The sequence below is a fragment of the Crinia signifera genome, chromosome 6 (genome assembly GCF_055691185.1).
Source record: "Crinia signifera chromosome 6, ASM5569118v1, whole genome shotgun sequence".
In the NCBI taxonomy this organism is placed as follows: Eukaryota; Metazoa; Chordata; class Amphibia; order Anura; family Myobatrachidae; genus Crinia; species Crinia signifera.
Window position 1 is genome coordinate 236,209,366 of NC_139222.1, and position 21,284 is coordinate 236,230,649.

The window sequence follows — 21,284 nt, forward strand, 5'->3', positions numbered from 1 at the left end:
CCATGGTCTATGTTAGTTATTAACTATTTTGAGTGGTATGATTATTTGTCTCACAAGCAGAAAATTTAACATTTTGCAAATTGCTAAATTTTCCATTTTTTTCCGACATTTTGGTATTTTTCACAAAAAAACACAGACTGTATCGACGAAAATTTACCACTAACTTGAAGTACAATGTGTCACGAAAAAACAATCTCAAAATCACTGGGATAAGTAAAAGCAAAAAAAAGTTATCCCCACTTAAGTGATACATGTCAGATTTGAAAAAAAGGGCTCTGTCAGGAAGGCAAAAACATGCTGTGTCAGGAAGGGGTTAAAGGGTCACCACTTAAAGTGTAATCAAATTTGCTCTGTACCAGAAAAGAGTCACGCTTCCTCAGATGCGTACTGTACTCACTATTTGCGTAAATAGTTTAAAGCATATAAAGGTATATTTTTTGGGGAGACTTTAATCCTTTTCAGACCTCATCTCATACCCCACAGGCAGTGGTAGGCAGTGAGGGAGGAAGGAAAAAGGGTCTCATTCGTAATTCAAAATAGGGGTTTATTAAAACAAACGATAAAACAAAAGGTAAAAACAATCACCCGAAGGGGCGGTCACATTGGCCAGTGACCGCTTACACAGGGAGACAGCTTACACCAATGTAGTCTCAATCACTCCTGGCCAACATGTTTCCACGGCTGCTGCCGTCTTTCTCAAGGCCGCAGCCGTCGTAACATGTTTTTGCTGGTGGGTGCTCAAGCCAAAAATATAGAGGAGTGGCTTCATGGGGAAGGGGTGTGGCCACAAAAATAATATCAATTTATATTATGGAGCACAGTTGTCTCCAATAATCAAATTACGGCAACAGAGTTCCACATATATAAATGCCCCCACAGTGCAGGTACATAAATGCCCCCCACAGTTCAGGTACTCCGTGGACAGAATACACTCTTCCCGGCATACTGTTTCCCAGGTGGCGGGTCCAGCGATGTGGGTGCTGCAGCCACAAATTAGCAGGTTAATATGGTGGATCAGCAGCGGGTCTTGGGCCCGTGGGTGCTCATCAATTTCTGTGGGTGCTCGGGCCCTTGAGCCATACTTGCCTACCTGACCCTCTCCATGAGGGAGGAAATGCTCTGTTCCTGGACTTCCCTGGTAATGTATGATTGCCATCACCTGTGGTGAAACACCTTTCTTATCAATTACCTAGCTCTCCACAGGTGATGGCACTCATACATTACCAGGGAAGTCCAGGAACAGCAAACCTCCCAACATGACCCTCTCCAGGAGGGACAGAATGCTCTGTTTCTGGACTTTCCTCTTAATTAATGACTGCCATCATCTGTTTTAAACAGGTTAATGGACAACAAAGGCATTTCATCAAAGGTGATGGTAATCATAAATTAAGAGGAAAGCCCAGAAACAGAGCAATATGTCCCTCCTGGAGACATACCTCCAACATGACCCTCTCCAGGAGGGACACAATGCTCTGCTCCTGGCCTTCCCTGGTAATGTATGATTGCCATCACCTGTGTTGAAGCACCTTTCTTGTCAATTAATCTGTTCAACACAGGTGATGGCAATCATACATTAAGAGGAAAGTGCAGGAACAGAGTATTGTGTCCCTCCTGGAGAGGGTCATGTTGGTATGTATGTGGAGAGGGTCATGTTGGGAGGTATGGAACAGAGCATTTCCTCCCTCATGGAGAGGGTGAGGTAGGCAAGTATGCCTTGAGCACCCACAGAATCGGCACCTGTGCCACATACGCCAGTTACATTAGCCACTACGTGAATCGCGATTATCCCCTCGTGGTCTCTCATTGCTGGCCACGTTTCGGGCTCTGTGGCTCGCCACAACATTACTAAAGGTAATGGCGTGGACCCTGAAAATAACCATTGCGGCTCCCCATATGCTACTTAAGAAGAAATTCTAGGAATAGAGCACTCTGTCTGTCCTGGAGAGAGTCATTCTGAATTGCTATGCTACTGTATGTATTTAAAACGACATTATATTTTATATTTCAATTTTTTCATTTGATTCAATTACTTTTATTGAAATAAAGACTTGTTGGATCACCCCAATCGTGCAGTCTTTTATACACAATACAAAAGGTTGTAGCCCAAAAAATAATGGGTAAAATCATAATCACGTCATAAAACGTGCCCTACCGCGTACCAATAGATCATTTATTCAGAGCGAGAACCTACTGATCAACTAATGTAATGTTCCTACTCGTCGCTTCCCGTAGCTTTTTTTCTCGCCGCCCTTCCCAGCAACTTTCGCGCCGTCATCACAGCCCGACGCTGATTGGCTGCTTTGAATGTCCACTCGCCGTGTGATTGGCTTGGCTGCGTGAGCTTTGCGCGGCCGGTTTGAAATCACTTCATTCTCCGGCAGTGTCTCCATCAGACGGACGCAGCGGCCTCTGGGTAAAGTTTCAGCGCAGGCTGGGGCACTGCATGTACGGGAGGGAAGAGGGGCAGCGTCTGCCTTGGGTACAGCATACGTGGTCTGGGGAAGCAGAGGTTATAGAGGGCTGCAGGTGATCGGTGGGTCGCACATGGTACGCGCTCTCTCCCTGCACCGGGAATTATGGGTATAGAACGCTCCGGTCATCCTGTATCTGTACATAGTACCGACTTCCCGTCCTGCACAGCGGCCGTAAGATGTTCTGTGGGGGGAACAATGGACATGCTGTGACTTGTAGTTCCTCAACCCCTCCCTAATACTTGTTTCCTGTGGCGCTCGTGTAAGAGGTTGTATGTATGTTTGTTTGTTTGTTTGTTTGTTGTCCCTATATCTGGATATAGGGATTTACTGTCATTCTGACTTCCTGGGGCCACTCCAGCTGTAATCTATGTGCCTGTAAATGGGAGCACTGTCACCCAAGTGTTCTTCATATGCAGTGTCTGTCCCTGGGTGCAGCTCATGTCACACTTGGTATTTACTGGCCCAACTATTCTGATGCAGCCTTTTTATAGGGTGCATATACATAGTTATATTGTAATTGAGGTTGAAACAAAAAAAATGTCCATCAAGTTAAACCTTTGACCTACATTTGTCATCCCGTCGGGTGTGTGCTACCCCAACTGTGTTGGAGGTGGCCCATTTTATAGGGTCTGTGTTTGATGTGGCCTATTTAATCGGGTGTGTGTTGCCCGAATGTTTTGATGCTAAATGTTTGTGCCCCTAACCCATATGTGCCTGGCATGTTTAGTTAGATGAGAATGGGACTTAGATGTCAGTTTTTTAATAGTTCTGCTTTTGCAATGTAACTTTAAATGTATAGTGCTTATAGGGTTCACCTTTGTTACCAGAGAGGGAGCTGCCTTTGTACTGTACTGGGTATTAGAGCAGGATGTCAGTTGCCACAACACAATGTAACGGGACTATGTAAAAACCGGACTAGACTCCGGACCGCCGGACAGGACATCAAAATCTGCAGTCCGGAGCTTATAGGGTCCGGACCGGGGGGTGTCCTGTTGGGGGGTGTCTTGTCCGGGGGGGGTCCCTGTGATAGCTATCATCAGGAACATGGGGAAGGGAAGATTACAGCCTCCCCCTGTGGTCCGGACCGTCCGGTTTTTGCTACATGGCCGGACCTTACAGGGAGACTTTATTCTCCCCCTCCTCCTCTACCTGGTGACAGGTGTCACAGGCAGAACCCCCAGACAGGACACCCCCGGACAGAACACCCCCCGGACCGGACGCTACAAGCTCCAAAATGCAGAGTTTAATGTCTGGTCCGGCGGTCTGGGGGTTTTGTCCTGGTCCGGTTTTTACCCATACCCCAATGTAACTGATGTTGTGCCTTGCTTGCTGAAGGGACGAATGTCCTTACCTGGTCTGAGAGCTCAGTCCGCATGAAATCTGTGACCGTCTGTTCCTGGGACTGAGTCTAAATTCAAGTGGATTAAAAAAAACTTTTAACAAAAATGAACCCAACTGTCCCACGGCCTAACTATTCCCCATTGTGCTGAATCTGATAAAGTGGGCCACAGGTTTGTGATGGCAGATGTCCTTAAGTCCACTTGGGTCTAACATCTACCCCGTATCTGACCTGGAATACCCGAAATTAGTCAATCTGTGCCATTCTGGAGCTTGTGGAATCTAAAGGGGGGGGGGGGGAGCAGATGGACCCCCTGTATGGTCCGCATGTTCCGGTTTTGGCTATGTCCCTGGACTGTGCTGGGGGGGGGGGGGGGGGGTCACTGTGTCTGGTGACAGGTGTCACAGGAACCCCCACTGGATGGTCCATGGAGCCTCTCCAGTCAGGTGGTCCATTTCAATGTTTTTTTTTTTTTTTTTTCTCCTTACCTAGTGTCTGTTGCTAAACTCTGCATGTGTCACATTAATCACTGGTCTGTTTACTGGTGGTGATAGTATTACACATACACACTGGATGATTTTGAGCTGAAAGTGGCTTGCTTTTTTTAGGATTTGAGCAGCTATAAGCTCAAAACCACCCAGTATCTATGGCAAGGCAATGGCCACCGATGCTTGCTCCTGCATCATCGCCTCTGCTCGTATTACCAGCCGAGTGGATGGCTTTCCATAGCGTCCTGCTATGGAAAGCTGTCCACCCTTGGGGAAAATTGCTTGATATGTATTCACCTTTATGCATGTAAAATGGTATAGTAATGGAACCTATTGGATCTAATGCTTCTGATCCACTTGCAGTTGGGGGTGCACTGGGAAGCCAACTTAAATTGGTTGGTTTCATGTTCAGTTACCTCACCATATGCCATTGCTGTACATAGAATTAAGCTGGCCATACATCAGAACGATTTCAGGCTCGACCGTTTGATTTTGATGGGTCGTGCGATGCATTGTGTGAGTGCAAATTGCGAGGCGTTTAGGTACAATCCTCGGGTCGATGCTTACGTCTTATGTACGTCCCATAAAGGGGTCTACACACAGGGTGACACTCCACAGCGATGTATCATCGCTCTGTGCTGGGTGATCTGTTGTGGCCATTGATCTCCGTTGACAACACTGGCCCTGACCAGCTATTAACTAGATTTATCTCCCATGCTGGATATTAATCGTTGAGCGATAGCCATGGTCCCTATAAACGGAGCAGTGTAGGGGCATTTTCTAGCCATCTAATGAGATCGCTTAGAAAATGCCCTGAAGTCATCCCCTGTGTAGGCCCTTAAAATGTAATGCTGCTAATGAGCAGTATGCTGGGAACTGCAGATCTTATGTGAAATTACAAAATATATATTGTGTGTCTGGGAAATCGTTATACGGCTTGGTTTTGGTGCTGGTCCTCCAGATGTATGGCCAGCTCTAGATATCTGCAGCATTAATATTGGTTGCTCATGAGCTTACACATCTGGCTACTATAGTGCTTGCTTCCACTGAATATTAAATGTTTGGGTAGGCCCCCTATTTGGACACTTACTAAGTTATCAGAGCCTGTACTTCCTCTTAAATGGGCCAATTCCTCTATTTGGTGGATAGCAAATATCGGTGATCCATCTGAGGAACTATACATGTTAAAAATGCCTGATCCTGGCTGAAGGCAGTCAGATTGCTTTAGTAAAAAAAAAAAAAGTATATTCCTCACCCGACAGTCGATGATCAATTGGGAAATTTGGGCAATTGATTGCTTATGTGTGGGGACCCTCAAGCACCAAACGACAGGGGCCACAGCCGATAGAATTAATATCAGCTGTGGGCCCTGATATTGCATGTACACACTGAACGATATCTGCTGCCTATATTGTTCAGTGATGTCACCGAGACCCGCTGAACAGTCAGGTTGTCTGGCTATATGGCTAAGTTGACCTGCATGTGCATACGACCTCAATCGTCGTTAATGGTGCGCGTGTTAATGATATTGTGTGTGTGTATGGTGCTTTACTGGATATATTGACCTTTTTATCAATTTTCTCTTTACAGTAGCAGCAACAAAAGTGCTAAAAGTTTAAGGTTTTTCTCCCTATAATTAGCTGACACCTTCGTCCTATAGGTCTTTGCATAATATATATTTTGTGCATTTGCCTGCGCCTGCCCACTAAGCTGTCAATCATCGGCAGCTCCCGGCATTCCTGTACGGGCGTTTAGCAGATCGCCCGTACACACCGCATAATGTGCCGGTATATCTTTAGATATATCGAGCATTGGCTGTGTTGCGCAGTGGACATGATACATCTGTGAACAACTATTCAGGTATATCGCTTGCACACACTATCCAATTGCTGCATTATATATCGGCCAGTGTGTATGCACTATTCAGATAGTTTATCTGCATTGGTTAATCTTGTGGCTATAGGGAAGTAGCAGGTGCCGTTTCGATCTGCTGTTATCTGATATAGCGTAAGCAAGAACAATAGACAGCTGTATGAACTACGGACAGTTGCACTCCTAGGGATAAATGACTAACTGCAGGTTTTTTTTTTTAGCATTTGCTATTGCAATTTGAAATCCATTGGTCAAACCCCTGATATTTAGCATCTTTTGAAATTAAGCAAATTTTACCTCCTTGTTTTAACTATACCTGTGTCAATGCAGCCTTCAGGAACAAGATTGCCCAGTGTTATTGGGTCTCAAGAACTGGGGTTCAGCTTTCTTTTATAATTGATACCTGGTCTGCGTGGCTTGTCTAGACATCATTGCGCGTGACACTGCTCCCACCCTCTTCCATGTGTTTTTAGTCTTTCTTTTTTATTTTATTCCAGTTTTGCCTCTTCCACCTGGAAGTTACATAGAAGTCTACAGCCATGGATGAATATGCAAAAATAGAGAAAATTGGCGAGGGTAAGTGTTGTCTGTCTAATGCTAAGTAGCCTTTCTTTGTAGAAATGCATAATTTGGGTTGGTTGATTCATACACAAGGGTAAGCGGTAGAATGGCGCAGCATTTCTATATCTGCTACTTCAGGGCTCGACAAATCCCAGGGGCCAGGTCGCCATGGTGACCAGATTCAGCTTCCTGGCGAGCAGATTTTTTTACAGGGTGGAAGCAGAATCTAGTCATGGGCAGACTAGCAGCAGCGTGTGGAGCGCTGCCTGACCCCCGGCAGTGTAGCGTTCCTGCTAGGTGATTGTGCGGGGCACCGCGCATCCGTTTTCCCCTTTATTGGTGTGCCCCTGACCTGTTGCTAAACAGAGCAGCGTGTAAGCTCCTGCATTCACTCCTCCCTCCCTCCCCCCCCCCCCCCCCTCCCTCCCCTCCCCTCAGCGCGGCGAGATGTGGCTACTACCGCTGGCTGACACGCTGCTAAACTCTCAGAGCAGCGTGTAACCTCCACTCACCCCCCCCCCCCCCCCCCAGCTGACAGGCAGGTGGTGCGCCTGGATCTGGCTGACCCCGGCTCTCTTTTCACGTGTGACTGTGCCGCCAGCTTCTCCTACAGTACACTCTGAAGTCTCTGTCTACAAGGTGAGCCTCAGCCAACCTATGCCCAGGCCAGATATTATGGGATCTTATTGGGAGGTAAATGCCTGCGCATTAATGGGTAGGAGGAGTGGGAATTAAATGCCTGCCCTAGATTGGGGGGGGGGGGGGGGGGGGGCGTGATGCTTGCACGTACTACGGCAGTGATTGCAAAATGTTCGCTATAAAGCATTGAGGGACCCCATTTTTTAAATTAAGCAGGTCCTGCAGGACGCACTGCAACAGCCCAAAAAAATCCCCAGCGCCACCCCAACCAATCACCACACCCAGCAATTTGTTAATTCGTTCACTGCCTAAGATGTTTCACCTCTGCCCGTGCCCTTCCTTCCCTGTCCTGCACCAACCTGATGCAGACACCGGACACTAAGTCCCTGCAGAGCTGCCACTCCCCTGGCTCTGCGGCTACCTGGACCTGAGCCTGTACAGCAAGGTAGGCAGCAGCTACTCTCATACGGGGGCTTAGCAAGCGTCCCCACCATCCCCTGCCAGAACACCTCCACTCATCCGGGGCACCATTCAGCCCCCAGCAGTGCTCCTTGCTGCTGGGTGAGCGGTGGCTGCACGGCTTCCAGCCCGAGATACGGGGTCACAGGCGACATTAGGGCACACAACAGGGCATTGGCTATAAATAGGATGCATGTACTACACTTGCGCAAAAAGCACACAAGTGTGTGGGTAACAGTAGAACACAATAGGGCACAGGTGACAAAGGACATGGGTAATACTAGTACACAAGAGTGCATGGGGAACACTAGGATGCAGAAGGCAAAGGGCGACACTAAGATGCAAGAGGGCATGTGGCAGCCCCGAGACCTGGGCAGCATTGCATTCCCTAGAAACCTATGGGAGATGCTGCTGACGCCAGGATAGGAGGGATCACAGCAGGAATCTGAGATTGCTCCTGTGGTCCCTCCTGATACTTAATATTTGAGGCTAACCCATTTTTGGGTATATAGCTGCAAATATTATATGATAAATGGGCCCACTTTTTGTACCATGTGAGACATTGTGCGCTCCCGTGCATCGCACAGTACAAAAAGTATGTGCAGCATACTGTAGCGCATCGCATCATGTATGGACACCCTTAGTTTGTCTAGCTCCTACAATTTCAACCTGGCTCCTAGATTTTAAAAAATTTGTCACGCCCTGTGCTACTTACCCTGCCTGATGTCCCATTGTGATTCTATCCAATGCTTTGGTCCAATATAAAGAGGTCTTTTCGATGATGCACATCAGGATCAAATTCATTCTATTTCACTTATGTAAGCAAAATCAAGTGGAAAAATAGACTACCTTGAACCGTGTGTATGCCCTATGAATGTCATACCCATTTAATTCATAGAGTAACCTGCCTCTCAATCTCCTTGGCATCATCGGGTGTGGTATAGGGTTCCGACAGTCATTAGCCCAACGTCGGGATCACGACTGGCCAGACTCAGACAGCATGGCGAGCGCAACAAAGCCCCTTGTCTTGCTATGCTTGCCACCTATTCTATTCTCCCTCTATGGGGGTCGTGGCCCCCACGAGGGAGAATAGCCGGTGGCCGTCTGGAACCCATCTGTTGGTGTTTTAACATTAGGGATCCCAACATTAGGTAAATGACTGTCGGGGACCCCACCCGGCATCATCTACAACACTATTCCTTAGTGCAAAAGCAGGTGTATATTGATGATATTAGTGCAGCTTTAAATTTGAGAGCAGTCTCTAAGTATACCCATTGGTCTCTTGTGAAACGGATTGCCCCTCTGTATAGCAAGAAACTTTCCTCTTTTCAATATATATCTTCGCTGTAGTGATGCACCCACTCCGTACTTCACAAGTAATACTCGGGTTAGCCAACGTCCTCCTCGGTAAGCTTCTCGGCAAACCCTGATGCCTAATTCGAAGTATCCTACTATTGAGGTGTTCTGTGTGACCAGTGTCTCCTTTAATTGACACCCATGTGTTTATACTATAATGGTTTATATCTAAATACTGAACTTGAGATTACTTGATTGGTTTAGTTCTGGTGAAATAAAGTTCTGGTTTAAAAACCACCTGGCCTTGACAAAAGGACTGCAATGCGTTTTACTTTACAGGCACTTACGGGGTTGTTTATAAGGGGAGACACAAAGCTACTGGTCAAGTTGTTGCCATGAAGAAAATTCGATTGGAAAATGAGGAAGAAGGTGTCCCAAGTACAGCGATCAGAGAGATCTCACTACTTAAAGAGCTTCAGCATCCTAACATTGTGTGGTAAGTGAGGTTGTTTATTAATAATTAGAGCAGTGGTGTCAAACTCACGGCCCTCCAGCTGTTGTTGAGCTGCATGCCCTGCCACAGATTTTATATAATGGATTGCTAAAACTGGCAGGGCATTCTGGGATGTGTAGTTCCACAACGACTGGAAGGCCAGGAGTTTGACACCACTGGATTAGAGGCGTATAATACTCGCTCTCTGTATGTAGTGTACCCCCAAATGAATGGCTTCCTCTACCTTTATTTTTCTCAGCCTTCTAGATGTCCTAATGCAAGATTCCAGGCTGTACCTTATATTTGAGTTCCTTTCCATGGACTTGAAGAAGTACTTGGATTCCATCCCAAGTGGTCAATACTTAGATGCAATGCTAATAAAGGTATTGGACTCTTGAATTTGGAGGGCAAATATGGCATGCTTCAGACAAATCTGTTAAATCACTATACAGTGCTTGCTGTATCTCAGACTTCTGTTCCTATTTCTCTGCAGAGTTACGTTTATCAGATCCTACAAGGCATTGTATTCTGCCACGCTAGAAGAGTTTTGCACAGAGATCTGAAGCCACAAAATCTGCTAATAGACAGCAAAGGAGTGATAAAGCTTGCTGACTTCGGGCTGGCCCGAGCGTTTGGAATTCCTGTTCGAGTTTACACACATGAGGTACGGGATTTGAAATCTGTAAGACTGGATTCATATACAGCTGCACTTTTTAGAGTCCTGTATTTACATGGCCTAGCCTCTTGTTGGCTGGGCCATGTAAATATTGAACCAATCCAGACATGTGTTCTACTAGTTATATTGGCAGAACCAACATACAACCTTGAAGCAGGAGTGACTGTACCTGTGGCAGGCTATGCAATAGTCAGACCCTTGCTGTTATACTGTTCCTGTGGCTGTTTGAGCTCGGTTCTGATCTCTATATTCACTGACACTACTTGCTCTTTTAAAATCGCTATATAGATTGTTCAGGATAGTATCCTGCTTATTGTAAAGTGCAAATGTAGTACAGTACATAGTGACCTATAGATATTGCTGCTCTAACTGATCATTCTTGCAACATGGACTTTGGAGTGGTGCGCTGTTTCTTTTGGTAAACATCAGGTGACCTGAAAATAAGGCTATTTGGAATCCCTTCTCACTGGGGCCATTTAGTCACTCGGGCTTTCATAGCTGTCCATTCAATTAAGCATGCTGTTCTGCCTGAGTATTTCTTCTAGCATCCATCCTGGGGTGCAAGCAGAAATCTCATTAAACTACTGCTGCGATGTTAACTTCTGCCTTTAGCACCGTGTTGCAGCAGGCACTTATGTTGGCGAATGCTGGTTCTTGTGAATAAGCTTACTGGTTGAGGACCGAGAACCAGCATTTTCAGACGTAGCAGCACAGTCAAGTGAACAGCTCTGGGACCTCCTATCTAGTGCTATTTATACTACATTGAATTGACTCAAGCATTTTTAATATCAATGGCTACATCTTAAGTAGGTTCTGGCATTTTCTTGTGGTCTCCTCACAATTATATGCCAAGCATTAAGGCTTTAAAATGGGTAAGATTGGTATGCCACTAAAATAAGTTGGTTGACTGTTGGAAAATATATCCATAATCTTGTGTATTCTGCCCTTCACTCATCTGTCAATAGTCAACTGTCAAAACTAGCCAAACATGATGGGTACAGTGTGTTGGTCTGTGGTCTAGGTGTACATGGAAGTAAAGTCTATTTAGAATTGTCTATGGATCTTTCTAAGTTAGTAGCAAGAGTAAACCTATGAAGAGACTCATTGCATTTGGTAATTGGTAACTTAGCCTGCAGCCTTACATAAAATGTGAAGGTTTTCAATGTTAGGACATTAAGGTTGCGTAAGCTTTTCAATATAATGCTCTAAGCCATATAGTTTCTCCTTGGTGTAGGTGGTAACTCTGTGGTACAGGGCACCAGAAGTTCTCCTGGGCTCTGTAAGATATTCCACACCCGTTGACGTATGGAGTATAGGTACGATATTTGCCGAGATTGCTACAAAGAAGCCCATTTTCCATGGTGATTCTGAAATTGACCAGCTCTTCAGAATATTCAGGTATGGAGTTATGTGCTGCTCTTTATCAGTGATGGCCAAACCAGTCCTATCTACCAAAGGTTCAGTTTCCAGACTACCTAGGTGGTGGACAGGTGTAGTCATTACTGTCACGCTTTCAAATGTGCAGCATTCATTCCTACCGGGCACATTCTACAGATCCACGGGTGACCTGGAAAACATGAACTGTTGGTAGATCTCAGATGGGTTTGGCCAACCCAGCTCTATATTGTCTCAATGCCTCTTTGATTCCAAGTTTTGGAGTGGTCATATTTTAGATGTAATGGCAACTGTAAGGGTGTGCTGTAATTAACTGTCAGTATTAAGATAATGAACTGTGCCACATTCTACTTCAACAGTGACAACTAACTCTTAAATCTTCTATTTCAATTTGTTACATTAGAAGCACTAATAGACCTTATTGGATTTAGAAGTTGTGATTCATGCTTTCTCAGAATTTCTGTTTTCCTTCACCTAAACTCGTTGGTTTGGTACCATATTGTTAGTGATTCCATTGTTCAATATAGCTAAGAAAATCTGTGCAGTTTGGTAGCCCTGGTAACAATGTTTAACTATGTAGGATTTTTTTTTTTTTTTAAAGTGGATCTGTTTTGGCCTGTTAAGCTGGGTACACGCATAGATCTCCAGATCAATCTGATCAGTCATGATTGACTTCAGAACTAAGCAGGCAGGGATCACCCGTACACAGTATGATGTGTCAATATATCTTCAGATGTTTGTGCAAGACTATGTACAGACATAACTGGTAGACTCCGGACGATAAACCAGTGATAAATTGTCCATTTGATATAAGGGATGACATATTGGCCAGTGTGTACCTAGCATTAATCTTAAAAAAAAAAAAAAAAAAAAAGGTACTTGTTTCCTAGCACGGCCACACCGAGGCATCGTAGGTAAAAAAATCTTATCGGTCGCATCACATGCGTGCTAAAAAATCGCATGCGATGGTCCCGACGCGATGCCCCCGATTTTCCCATAGGGAACAATGTTAAATGCCTCAATTTACCCAAATGAACAGGGAACAATGTTAAATGGTCCAGAAACCCCCAAAAACACCCCAGAACAGTGAAATGGCCCCCCAAAATTGTTAACGCCAGCCCACGATCAACGTGAACCCGAAGCGTGGCGAGCGCAGCGGTACGCGTCCTCCGACCTTTTCATACCCCCACTATCCACGTCGGCGTGGAGTTGAGAATAGAATAGTGTGGCGAGCCACGGAGCCCGAAGCATGGCGAGCGGACACGGATACCTTCAGTTATACGTGTCCCCTCGCGGGCTTCACAGGTGTCCGTGGCGACGCGGACACCTGTGAAGCCCGCGAGGGGACGCGTTTACCTGTGAAGGTATCCGCGTCCCCTCGTGGGGCTCGCTGCGCTCGCCACACTATTCTATTCTCAACTCCACGCCGACGTGGATAGTGGGGGTATGAAAAGGTCGGATGACGCGTACCGCCGCCCCTCGCGGGCTCGCTGCGCTCGCCACGCTTCGGGTTCACGTTGATCGTGGGGTGGCGTTAACTAATTTTGGGGGGCCATTTCACTGTTCTGGGGTGTTTTTGGGGGTTTCTGGACCATTTAACATTGTTCCCTGTTGATTTGGGTAAATTGAGCCATTTAACATTGTTCCCTATGGGAAATCGGGGGCATCGCGTCGGGACCATTTCATGTTTATTTAGCCGCATGCGACGCGACCGACGCGCTTTTTTAACTTTTCAATGCATTTCAATGGGAAATCGGGTCCATCGCGTCGGGGGCCATCGCATACCACTATTAAGGGCACAAGATCAATGCGATTGTGGCCGTGCTAGGAAACAAGTACCAAAAAAAAAAAATCTAGTCTTGTATTAAGACTATGGGGCAGATGTTTCAAGCTTCGCAAAGTGATAAAATGGAGAGTGATAAACAACCAGCCAATCAGCTCCTACCTGCTATGCCACAGACTGGGTTTGAAAAATGAATGGTAGGAGCTGATTGGCTGCTTGTTTATCACTCAATTTTATCACTTTGTGAAGCTTGATACATCTGGCCCAAAATTCCTTAGCTGCTAAAGTGATTTTCTTCTTTTAGAGGAGGTTTACTGAAGAGATCAGGATTTGCTCATGTCAATGTTGCGTTCGGAAACTGAAGCAAACATTATGGTAATTAAACAGACTTTGGCCCAGAACCTAATTTAATGTTGGGCAAAACCTCCAGTTTGCAAGAGGTCCCCAAGCTGGATATACACGATTATCTTTCCAATCTGGCTAGTTGTAACAAAAACCTGGTAATGTCTGGGAACAAATTACAATCAACCATTTGCTCCCAAAAGCTGGAAAATGGACAAAAACCGTAATTGGCCTAAAATGATTTAACCAATTAGTCCGACCATTTTTGCTTGTATTAAATATGGGCAGTACGGATGGTGTAATGATTAGGGTACTGTGTGTTTTGGCGGCACCCATCGCATACCATTACGCATGCGATGGTATGCGACGCAATTTTGTTGGTTAGTGTACGATGGCATACAATTTTCAAATTGTATGCCATTGTACATTGCATACAATGCCATACGATGCGATTAAACATTGTATAAGCACCCTAATGGGTGCTTATACAATGCCATGCGATTAAACATTGTATAAGCACCCTAATGGGTGCTTATACAATGTTAAGCACTCTAATGGATGCTTACAATGTTAAATGCACCCCCACGCCACCCCCACTATAAACGTGAACCCGAAGCATGGCGAGCGGCGGCGGTACGCGTCCTACGACCTTTTCATACCCCCACTATCCACGTCGGCGTGGAGTTGAGAATAGATTAGTGTGGCGAGCACGCGAGGGGACGCGTTTACCTGTGAAGGTATCCGCGGGGCTCGCTGCGATCGCCACACTAATCTATTCTCAACTCCACGCCGACGTGGATAGTGGGGGTATGAAAAGGTCGTAGGACGCGTGCCGCCGCCGCTCGCCACACTTCGGGGGCACGTTTATAGTGGGGGGGGGGGGGGTGGCGTGGGGGTGCACTTAACATTGTAAGCACCCATTAGGGTGCTCAAAAGCACCCTTTAGGATGCTTATACGATTTTTCATCGTATAGGGGTCAAAATCGCATCGGGTACATGGCATGCGATACGTTCATCGTACGATGCTGAAATCGGGCGCCGCCAAAATACACAAGTACCATGATTAGCATTACTTCCTCATAGCGCTGAGGTTGTGGGCTCAATTCCCCCCATGGCCCGAACTGTGCGGAGTTTATATATTCTCCCCGTGCTTGTGTGGGTTTTCTCCCACAATCGAAAAAAATATACGGGTAGATTGTCTCCAAACAATAATTAACCCTAGAATGTGTGCAGATGTGGTAGGGAATATAGATTGTAAGCTCCGCTGGGGAAGGGACTGATGTGACTGTTCAAAAAGTCTCTAAAGTGCTGTGGAATATGTGGGCACTATATAAATAACTGGAAATAAATAGCTTGGTTTTTCTCTTCCCGTTCTGGTTATCTTAACTCATTAGACTTCAAGGTTTCAGGAGCAGAGCCCTTACGTTGTCCCTTATTATTATTATTATTATTATTATTATTATTATTATTATTATTATTATTATTATTATTATTATTATTATTATTATTATTATTATTATTATTATTATTATTATTATTATTATTATTATTATTATTATTATTAATTTTTTTTTTTTTTTTTTTTTTTTTTTTTTGCCTGAGGTCCCCATACATATTCAGTGGCTCTGGTCTAGTTCTACTGTAGCACTGCTGTTCTTAGATCTGTATTGTGCAATGTTCTATATTGTTTGGCAGCTTTGGAATTTTAAATCTTTGGCATGAACCCTAATGTAAATGGGGGGGGGGGGGGGGGTAGGCTCCTTTAAAACTCAATCTTATTTGTGGACAAACACTGCTAATAGTAAGCTGCACAATATCCATAACTCATGGAGGTAACTCTTCCAACAGAGCTTTAGGAACCCCCAACAATGAAGTGTGGCCAGATGTGGAGTCGCTGCAAGACTACAAAAACACGTTTCCTAAATGGAAAGGAGGCAACCTGTCTTCTTGCGTCAAGAACATTGATAAAGAAGGGATTGACCTGCTTTCTGTAAGTATCGTTTTGTTCTAGATGAAACTATATAGTTCTTTATACGGGTTGTCTCCCATATCCGAAATTACAGGATCTTTTGAACGTGAAATTAACAAAGTATTCCTAAACTTGCGAGCTACCGATAATTCCTTTCAATGTAGTATCTGACACTTGTTCACGGCCATATACATCGTATCTTTCTTCCTCGATACTTGGGGCACAAAAGCTGGGCTTTGGTTTTTCGGCTGTATATGAATGTTGTGCTTTGTCTTTGACAGAAAATGCTCATCTATGATCCTGCAAAGAGAATTTCTGCCAGGAAAGCCCTGCTACATCCTTACTTTGATGATTTGGACAAATCAAGTCTTCCTGCCAATCAAATTAAGAGTTAATTTAAAATGGTGACCTATTTCTGCTCTGTAGACTCTTGTGGAATTCTATGAATCCCCACTTCATCTTTTTTTTAATGTTTGTCGTTTATGTTTGGTCTCTGTGTATTATGTAACTGTAAACCTTGTACTTTAACACTTGTATATACTTACACGTTACATTTCTGCAAATAAATAAAGATCTATATTCACCACTGTGTGGCACTGTTCGAATACAAGGAGATCCAGCCATCCTAATATCTGAAGGGAGAACTAGCAAAGTGTTTCTGGTGCAAATGTATATATTTTTAATACAGATATCCACTCTATATAATAGAAATCCTATGCATGCCTAGGTGAATTGTTTGAAAGATGCCTAGGACAAGTCTTACTTGTCCTAAAGTCATTCGGACCATTGCCCTTTGAGCTCCCCCAGCAGCTTCCTGGGTGGCCCACTTATGATTTGGCACCTGAAGTGGAACCTCATCTTACTAGTGTATGATGGCCTTTTAGTTATAGTTTCTAAGGCCAGGTACACACTAGGTAATATCTGCTCCTGTGGGTTACTTGTATGTCCCGCTGATTGCTTGAACCTCTGCACATCTGATGTTTACCTGAATATGGGGGGTAAATCAGTTGCTGTTGCCAGAGTTTAAATGGCACCTTGCACCCTTCTCAATTAATAAGATCATCCCTAATGTTTTGCATGTTGTGTTCAATCACCCACAGTCTCGCTAAATCAGAGTAACAAACTCCAGCTGGGTTCATTAGGCTTGCTATTTACTAAAGCTCAATCTTTAGGCAAGCAAACCGCCCTTTTAAGCGCCATACACAATAGGCTATATTGTAAACAATATTGTTCGGTGATTGTTTTTCACGATCGTCTAGTATGCACACTCAATATTGGTAATTATGTGCGCTCCTACATGTTAAAATGCAGTTCAAATTGTCAAAAAGCCAAACTGCATGTTTAGCGGGCCTTGGTGATGTCACTGATTGATATCGGTGGCCGATATTATTGGTACACACTGAACAATATCTGCTGCCCACCACTGATTTGAGTAACTGAATTGGCTGCAGCCCCCATAGTGTAGTGTGTATGGGGCTTTAGAAAGACAACATTGCTGTACAGACTTGGTGTTCTATCCTAAGCTTCTTACAAAGGAAGGATAGTAGCAATAGTCTAGGTTCTTAGAAGTGTTACTTTTATTGTGTAAGAATGTCTGTTATAGCTGCCAGTCTACCTAACAGAGGCCTTGTGAACCATCCAATACTTGGTTATGGTGATTGTATAGTCAACAACAGTTGTGTTAAGTCCCAATTTGGTTTTTCTAAATCACTCCTCTTAACTGCCCACACTTACAAAGGGACTTTTTTATGAATATGGTATAAAACCTAGACTGACTCATGATAGACAGTCATATGGTTGACGGGGTCAAAAGGCCTACATGATTTTTTAGGGTGTCTAGGTCGACATGGACTATGGGTTTTGATTCAGAGAAAATATTTGTTTGGATTAGGCTTCAAACCTGCCCTTTCATTGGCCCCACCCCTCCGATGGTAGTGGTCAGTACTCCAAAGCAAGGGTAGGGCGCACCAGGGATTTTCCTGGCAGGCCAGTCAAAACTTGGACCTTACGTTTTGTCTGGGCCTAGAGCTGCAGTACCAGCATATCCCGCCCCTCCTAAACTCCATCGATATTACCCCTTGATCTCCCCTTTTTTTTTTTTTTACTACATTAGCAAGGTGGATATCCCCACCTTATCTCGTAGGGTTGATGTGAGCTATCTTAAATTGTGAGTTTACCACAACTTCCAGGAGAGTTGGCAAGTATGGTACACATTACAATGTTGGGGCTGAAGAGCAAATTATGGGCCAAATGCACTTAGCTTCAAAAGTGATAAAATGGAGAGTGATAACCAACCAATCAGCTCCTGCCTGGCATTTTTCAAACACCGCCTGTGACATGACAGAAGCTGTTTTTCCACTCTCCCTTTTATCACTCTTGAAGCTTAGTGCATCTGGCCCTCTGTACGGCACAAGAATTGTTTGATTACAAAGCAACTAGGTCTGGCCGTTTTGGATCAGTACATCTGATCAGGGCTGCATGCAACAATTTCTCTTTTGTCCATCCTGGTGACGCAGCTAACCTTGGGATGTGGGTGGGTCCACAGGAGCCAAGGCACCTATGCTGATAGTCTTTGGGAGCAGGCTCCTCCGTTCTGCATCCCATGAAGCTTCATTTCTTTTAGGTGCCCACAGGAGTGGGTGCTATGCTGATCGGCTGCTGCTGCCGCCTTTTTTCTTTGGAATTTTAACAGAGTAGCTAGGTTTTTCTTATTTTAACTCACTAGTTAGTGTAGGTTTTCCAGTGTTACATCTTACAAAAGTTACGCACACAGAGTGCAGCAGAGGCTGACAGAAACGTGTCCTGTCGGCTCTCTGTGCAGAGGGATGCTGTCTGCTCTCTGCACAGCGCTTAACCTCTATACAAGAAATTTTCCTGGGCCCTGGTGGTGTCCTGAACTGGCTCCTTGCATAGAAGGGGGACTGATCCCTTCCGTCGTGGCGGCCGCCATCTTGGAAGGGTTTATAGACTGAAATCCCACTATGGAGGTGAAGTCTATTACAGGAGTCCAGCGCTGCTGGACAACTCCAAGTGGTCCCAGAAAGAAGGGGGGGCACTGGAGGTGAGGAGAAACACTTGCGGGAGCGGCTAAAGGGGGAAAGGCGCCAAAACGGCTATCCTTCCCTGCTGAAGCAGAGACTTGGTCTCTTCCAGCTCTGTGTGCTGGCGACATTTCTCTCCATGCTGCAGAGCTGAAAAAGGGTTTTCATAAAAGTGCAGTTTCTCCTGGACAGCACTTCCCCTGCCGATTGCTGAGGTCACTGGCAGCAGAAAGCACACCGATAAGTACACTGTTACGTGATTCTGTGCTTTGCCTGACATTGTGCACCGTGTATTAGACATGACTGAAGGGTGTAATGCTGCTGCCTTGGGGGAGGGATCGCAGGCCTTGTAACTTAACTAGACAAATTACCAATAAATGGATAAATCAGGCACAATCAATTAAATCAATTTATAGTTATCTGTATCTTAGGTCCACAGCTTAATGGCTGCTCCCATAAAAAGGACTAAAAAGCCTTTCTGAAGAACAAAAAAAGAAGAAAAAAAAAGCGTGCGCTGTGTTGATCTGTTTATAATTATTTTACTTAATTGTCAAAATTAAAGGTACACTTGATTAAAAAACATACACAATTTATAAAATACACATGCAATATACATATTAAAACCTTAATAGGCATCCGACTTGTCTCCTTTAACCTGATTATAGATTAGGATTGAGCCTCTTCAATAAATTGGATCCTTTGGAAATAATAGCAGTAATTCCCTTTTCAGATATTAATGATGGTAATTGTCATTAAATGTTCCTGTTGACAGTATCAATAATATTACCAGTTGCTGTCCACGGCTGTGTGTGGTGATGGTGAGAATTTTCACACATGTCCGCTTCTACCGGTGTTGCTCCGATGTAGGTGAGCCGGTACCGGGAGCAGACTCTGTGATCCGGGTATTTGCTGGTCTGCTGGCGACCAGCGTAGCCCCGATGGGATGAGGGCTGACGCTGGGAGCTGACACAGCCGCAAGATGTTGAAGTTAGCCACAGTCACATGCTGTGCTGGACCTTCTGATGAAACCGTCAGTACTATAGCAGACGGAGAAACGCGTCAAGGATTTATCTTCATCTGACTTCTCCTATAAAACCTGACCACCTCTGATTGCCTTCGTTCATACCCTTGAATATTCCAAACTTTGGACTTTGCTGTTTCCACCCACCAACAGATCCATCCTGCGTCCTCTGTTCTGGTGCAACATTAAGACGTCCCTTCTTCTGGACGCCCGGGCTAACTTCAACATCTTGCGGCTGTGTCAGCTCCCAGCGTCAGGCCTCATCCCATCGGGGCTACGTTGGTCGCCAGCAGACAAGCGAATACCCGGATCACAGAGTCTGCTCCCGGTACGGCTCACCTACATCGGAGCAACACCGGTAGAAGCGGACATATGTGAAAATTCTCACCATCACCGCACACAGCCGTGGACAGCAACTGGTAATGTTATTGATACTGTCAACAGGAACATTTATTTACAATTACCATCATTAATATCTGAAAAGGGAATTACTGCTATTATTTCCAAAGGATCCAATTTATTGAACAGAGGCTCAATCCTAATCTATAATCAGGTTAAAGGAGACAAGTCGGATGCCTATTAAGGTTTTAATATGTATATTGCATGTGTATTTTATAGATTGTGTATGTTTTTTAATCAAGTGTACCTTTAATTTTGATAATAATTAAGTAAAATAATTATAAACAGATCAACACAGTGCGCGCTTTCTTTTCTTCTTTTTTTTGTTACTTAACTGCAAGTTTTGTCGGGTTAAATTAACATGTGAACAGATGGAGCAAGGGGATTTGTGCCCCTCATGTAAGTCTGCCCAGTGGAGAGCAAGCCCAGAGGTCTGAGCAGTCTGAACCTGCGTAGGCTACTGCGTTGGGTAGGTCCATGAATGCCTTGGTGGAAACTTTAAACCGGCAGAGAGATAACTTAATAAAGTCTCCTGGCCATATTTCTTCCTCCCAAACGTCTATGGCAGGTATTCCCAACCACGGTCCTCAAGGCACACCAACAGTGCAGGTTTTGTAGATATCCAGGCTTGAGCACAGGTGACTTAATTAGTATCTGAGGGATTCTGATTAAACCATCTGTGCTGAAGCCTGGATATCACTAAAACCTGCACTGTTGGTGTGCCTTGAGGACCGTGGTTGGGAATGCCTGGTCTATGGGCTCCATTACCCTATTTCCGGGGGCCCCGGTATTATTGCAGGACACTGCACATGGTGTTCAAAGGATGAACTCCTTTATGGAACAGTTTGCTAAGTCCTCCGAGAGTGTTTCTTCTAGACGCCCATTGGCTACACCCCCACTTTTGAATTTGGATTCTGATGAAGAGGGTGTGTGTGTGAAGAGGATTTGAGTTGGGACCAGATGGAAGAGGCTGAAGCTTCTGTTCCTGGTATTGAGGATTTGATCCTTGCAGTAAAACAAATATTAGATTTGTCTGA

At 44.9% G+C, this 21,284-nt stretch overlaps 1 protein-coding gene across 3 annotated transcripts; it reads left to right on the top strand.

The window, feature by feature from the left end:
- Nucleotides 1-2,297: 2,297 nt before the first annotated feature.
- On the top strand, nt 2,298-16,372 carry CDK1 (cyclin dependent kinase 1). Of its 3 annotated transcripts, none has more exons than XM_083149137.1 (8): nt 2,298-2,413; nt 6,671-6,749; nt 9,468-9,624; nt 9,881-10,004; nt 10,115-10,285; nt 11,532-11,695; nt 15,666-15,807; nt 16,068-16,372. In XM_083149137.1, exons 2-8 carry the CDS (start codon nt 6,713-6,715, stop codon nt 16,179-16,181), a joined length of 909 nt encoding a protein of 302 aa, XP_083005263.1. In that variant the 5' UTR covers nt 2,298-2,413; nt 6,671-6,712; the 3' UTR covers nt 16,182-16,372. The 3 variants fall into 3 exon arrangements, with proteins under 3 accessions (XP_083005263.1, XP_083005264.1, XP_083005265.1); XM_083149138.1 differs by lacking the exon at nt 2,298-2,413 and adding an exon at nt 2,428-2,547; XM_083149139.1 differs by lacking the exon at nt 2,298-2,413 and adding an exon at nt 2,710-2,733.
- Nucleotides 16,373-21,284: the final 4,912 nt, after the last annotated feature.

Excerpts from the sequence above, each read along its gene's own strand:
- CDK1 (XM_083149137.1), top strand. The coding sequence starts at position 6,713 with ATGGATGAATATGCAAAAATAGAGAAAATTGGCGAGG. Across the intron at positions 10,005-10,114 it reads TAGATGCAATGCTAATAAAG|AGTTACGTTTATCAGATCCT; the intron begins GTATTGGACTCT and ends ATTTCTCTGCAG. Across the intron at positions 11,696-15,665 it reads CAGCTCTTCAGAATATTCAG|AGCTTTAGGAACCCCCAACA; the intron begins GTATGGAGTTAT and ends CTCTTCCAACAG.